This window comes from Phaethon lepturus, unplaced genomic scaffold (genome assembly GCF_000687285.1).
Source record: "Phaethon lepturus isolate BGI_N335 unplaced genomic scaffold, ASM68728v1 scaffold14044, whole genome shotgun sequence".
Lineage (NCBI taxonomy): Eukaryota > Metazoa > Chordata > Aves > Phaethontiformes > Phaethontidae > Phaethon > Phaethon lepturus.
The window spans coordinates 24,371-28,909 of record NW_010532713.1 but is presented as its reverse complement, the minus strand read 5'-3'; the positions used below and the strand labels follow the sequence as shown (position 1 = coordinate 28,909).

The 4,539-nt window shown below is 42.7% G+C and overlaps 1 protein-coding gene across 1 annotated transcript in view; it reads right to left on the bottom strand.

The window, feature by feature from the left end:
* Positions 1-191: 191 nt before the first annotated feature.
* LOC104619149 (RNA-binding protein 33-like) overlaps positions 192-4,539 on the bottom strand; it is a gene marked incomplete at both ends in the record, with an annotated part of 25,981 nt that continues 21,633 nt past the window's right edge. The window contains 2 exons of the mRNA XM_010284935.1: positions 192-523; positions 1,320-1,479. Coding sequence (XP_010283237.1) covers positions 192-523; positions 1,320-1,479 — 492 coding nt within the window. The remainder of the gene's footprint in view (positions 524-1,319; positions 1,480-4,539) is intronic.

Genomic DNA, 4,539 nt, shown 5'->3' with positions numbered 1-4,539 from the left:
TACGTTAGCGCTGGCAAGCGGGGAGAGTTAATCACTTCAGCCACAGCAATACTAAGTGTCCCAGGTCAATCTGCCTAGTACTTGTATCTCACGTAACTCCGCTTGAGTTATGTTAGTCCTGTAAGCCTGCAAGGCAGCCCTGGGCTGCTCCAGCCGTTCCTTGTAGGCCCCTTCCCGCTGCAGAGCCGTACCTGCATGCTGGGCTGCGTGTGCGCGGCGAGGAAGGGCTGTCCCGGAGCCTGCAGGAACTGCTGCCTGGGAGGGATGAAGGGCCGCGGATTTGCCGAACCCGGCTGGTTGAAGTGGAGAATCCCCACAGGACCTTGAGGCTGCATGTTGGGCCGTACCGGCCGCTCTCTGGGAAACACGGGTTGCTGTCCCTGCTGATTAAACGCTGGCCCGGGCTGGGTGAATGGCATCGGATTTTGGGTAGGGACGGGGTGCGCACTATTAAGAAGCGGGGGAGGTGGTGGCGGTGGGGGGCTCCGCTGCTCAAACAAGGGATGGCTTGGAAACCTCGGATCTGTGGGAATCAGGTAAATAATTAAATGACAGCCTTCCTGGACCACAAACACTCGATTTCAAAACACAAAGGTCTGATTTAGAAAAGTAACCTGAAATTTGTGGAAAGCAAAATTGTATGAGATGTTTTAAGAGCTCCCCTCAAGGTTACATTTCTCCTGCTTCTGCCATCTCCGTATAAAAGGAATTGATACTCAAAAGACCAGCACAACCTAATTCGCTGGAATTAGGAATACCTATTAGAAATTCTACTCTAATAACATCAATGGAGGATTCCAGGGATTAGAGTTTAAATCACAAAAGAACTCATAAAACATTGATACTGTTTGCTGACTAGATATTTAGCAAATTTTTATGTGTTTTTTGTGTGTAAAATGTCTATAACATACATTTAATATACACAATCATGTATATATGGTATATACACAATCATGTATATATGGTATATACATATACCTATATATACACACACACACACTTACTACCTATTTTGTTTGCTATGCTATATCATTTCAGCTAACCTTAACAGATTTCTTAATAGTAAACATACAGTCCAGATGGTTTAAAGAGTTACTAGTTGATGGTAGTTACAGATGGAGATACAAGATTACATCAGGGAATGAAAAAGATACCAGACCACTGGAATTTCTGGCACATACTAGTCTGGGTACATCAAATAGGATCTTCTGGTCTTCAGGCTTTCCCAAACACTTCACATTATTATATGATACACACGTACACTGCATAGCCACTTTACAAAAAGTGGACTTTGTACGTTAATGGAAATGAATGCTTACCTGCTATGAAGAAAGGATCTCTTTCCTGAGGAGGCGGAGGAGGGAGTGGGGGTGGCGGTGGTGGTGGCCCTCTCCACTGGTCCTGGATTGGCAGCCTTGGGGCTTGGGAGAAGTTGGTAGGAACTGGTCCAGGCGTATGCTGCTGAAAGTCTGGAGGGCCCTATTTAATAAGGCAGAACTAAGATTAAGACTATCATCCAGGAATTTATCTATTGCCTGCTATAACTTTTTTTCCCTCTTAAAAATACAATTGCTTTATGAATTATGTCCTAATAATCTGTACAAATTGGCAGCCCTTACTGAGTCATTCTTTCACAATGGAAGAGATATTAAACTCAAGTACAGTATCCTGAAATGAATTCACGATATTTTAATAATCACTAGCACCACATTTTAGGAATGCCATTTCTTCTCAAGCTTATTGAAATCCATGCAATTATTGACCTTCTTTCCCATTAATCCAAAAAAATCTGAATGTCTACTTTAGAAGACATTCCTGACATTTATCATCTTAAACCGCTATTCTTCACCATCAATTTAGTACAACGTAAGCTACAGAAGTGAAGCTGCTTTACTTAAAGGCAGGGGAGTGAAGAAAATTTATGGCATCCAGAAAATTAAAGAAATCTTCTTTCATCAAGTAGTAACAGGAGACTAACACTTCTGTCTATTCACAACTTAGCATCTGAAGCATTGTGAGAAAGAGTGCAAAATTATCTTTTCTCCAGTAAGTTTTTTTAAATGTAAAGTGAGCCTTTACATATTGCAGAAAGCAGATGTTAATCCAAAAGCAGAACTTTGCAGAAGCTACACTTGAGTGATTCACACCGTTATCATTTTTTTCTTTTATATCAAAAACTTGGCAAAATATGTTGTCAGCCTCACATAAATCATTATATTCAAATATTTCTTTATAATAAGCAAATCAAGTAATGAAAATAATTTAAGAACATCCTTGTTTTCCTCTTCATATAGATTCTGAAATTCATGATGGCATCTGTTCTGTCTACCTCTGGTGCTCACCTTAGAGCTTAAAACTTGCCATTGGCAAAAAACAAGCTTTTCAGAACAAATTTCAGACCAAACACTCCCTGCTAGGCTGAGATACGGTCATCAGCAAAGGACCAAACCACTAAATTGCAGTGGCATTTCATTAATCTACTCATCTGCCCTCACCAACAGCATGCACAGTCTCACCCCATCCTATCTGTATGCAAAAATATTAGCATTTTGGCAAAAGAATATTCTCACACAGCAAAACCCAGTATTTGCCCTGGAAACTGAAGTGTAGTTGCTACTGACGTAGCACAGGACAAAGCTGTTTCACACCAGTCCTCATAACATCCAGCAGGGTACAATTGGCACTGGCAAGGCCCAAACAACAGAAGCACTGAGGATCACAGCCATTATTAAATCTATAGCCTTCTTGAAAACACTTAAATGGGAATATATGACATACTAAGACCTCTCATTTGGAAGCAAGACTGTGACTACTTACTTATTTTATGCCATTACAAAGCCATCAACCGTAAACACTTTATCACTCCTAGAGATCACAGGGTCTATATCCCATTGCCAGTGCTCCTAGTCAGCCAGTCTCCTGTGGATATTTCATTTACTGGAAAGACATCATACTACACTCAAAGCATGACAGTCCTCATAACATCCATAGTGTTTGTAGGAGGAGCTGCTACACTTCTGTAAGTGAACAGTTACCAACACAAAATATTCTTGCCACCTCAGGAGAGACTAATGCCTTTGAATTTCACAGGCCACCTGCAAACAGCAGCAGCTGGAGGAAGAGGGAGCTATTTAGGGTGGAGAAAGTTACATTTGTCCCATCAAAATCCATTCAGGTTTAGCTGAACAAGGCTGTTCAGCTGCATTGCCCTTCCCTTGTGTTGAGCAGGACAGCACTGGCTGCCTGCCAAAAGAGCAACCGAACACAAACCTTGAGGATCCTGACCCTTTGCTCCTGAAACACACCTCTACCATCGCCACATGTAGGAGCTGCCAGAGATACTTTCAAAACTACAGTTAAATGCATCCCCTGGATCTTGGAAACCTTCGTGATAAAGGGTATTTCTCAAAGCATTGCTCTTGCAGCCATTGGTCACCTCGCGGAACACAAAATACTTCTGCAAGCTGCACGGCCCTTGAGGGGAGCACCTAGCAAACCAACTGATATTTAGCTATTCAGTTATTGGTTTATCACTGCATAATGTACAAGGTCATTGCAACAGAGGCAAAGGAGAAACCAGTTCATCAGGGCAGTTTTCACACAAGATGGTTTTTATCTTGCATCTTATTTACCACACATAGTCACATGAACATACCACACCTGGGGAGAGAAAGCAGTCTCAACAGACAACCTGCTTTTTCCTATTTTCTGAGAGCTTGACTTGGAAGCTCTGAAATTCTCCTTGTATTTTCCCCTAGACATATGTCTACATATATCTTAGGTATTTCTAAAATAGCCAGCAAAAAACAAATTATGTGGAAACTTACTGAAACCTGGGCTGAAGCATAAGTATCACATATTTGCCACCCGAACTGAAGAACTGGCAGCAGTAATGATCTGGCTGGGCTTGTTTCCAAGCACCAAATAGCACTGCTGTGACCATAGTCTCCTCTACCTGCTTCTTCCAAACTCTGTATATTCTGCCGTGGTTGAGCTAATAGATCCTTATCAGTCTCTCCCCACACTCCTGAACTTCAGTTTTAGTGCTAGGCTACAAAATACAGTCTTAGGCTACAGAATAAGCAGGCATCTCCATTTCTATGACCAAATCCGTAACCCAGTCTCAAGCATCTTCCCCAATATTAACTCTTTGTCCAACTACCCTTACTGTTCTCCTGGTCCTGCTTGTTCTTCAGATACACCCTCTCGCTCCCACCACGTCTTTCACTCTGCCCAGTGGTTCCTAATCCCAGCGAGGATCCAGCTTCCCTGCTCCCTGACTCCAAGCTGTCTTGCAGCAGCTGGTCCAGAGCTCCTGTTTACCCCAGACCCTGCCCTTCTTGCCTGTACACTTAGTCCAGGCAACTTCTCCTCCTCCCTGCCAGGAAAGAAGTAAATAAGAGCACAGGTTGAAAAAGATCCTCTACTTGTATCTTAAACACTTCCTTGTACCGGCTCTCCCTCTCCTGCCAACCCATACCCTTGTTATTATGCCCAGGTCTACCTCATCCCAAAGCAGACCTGAACTGCAAATGCATG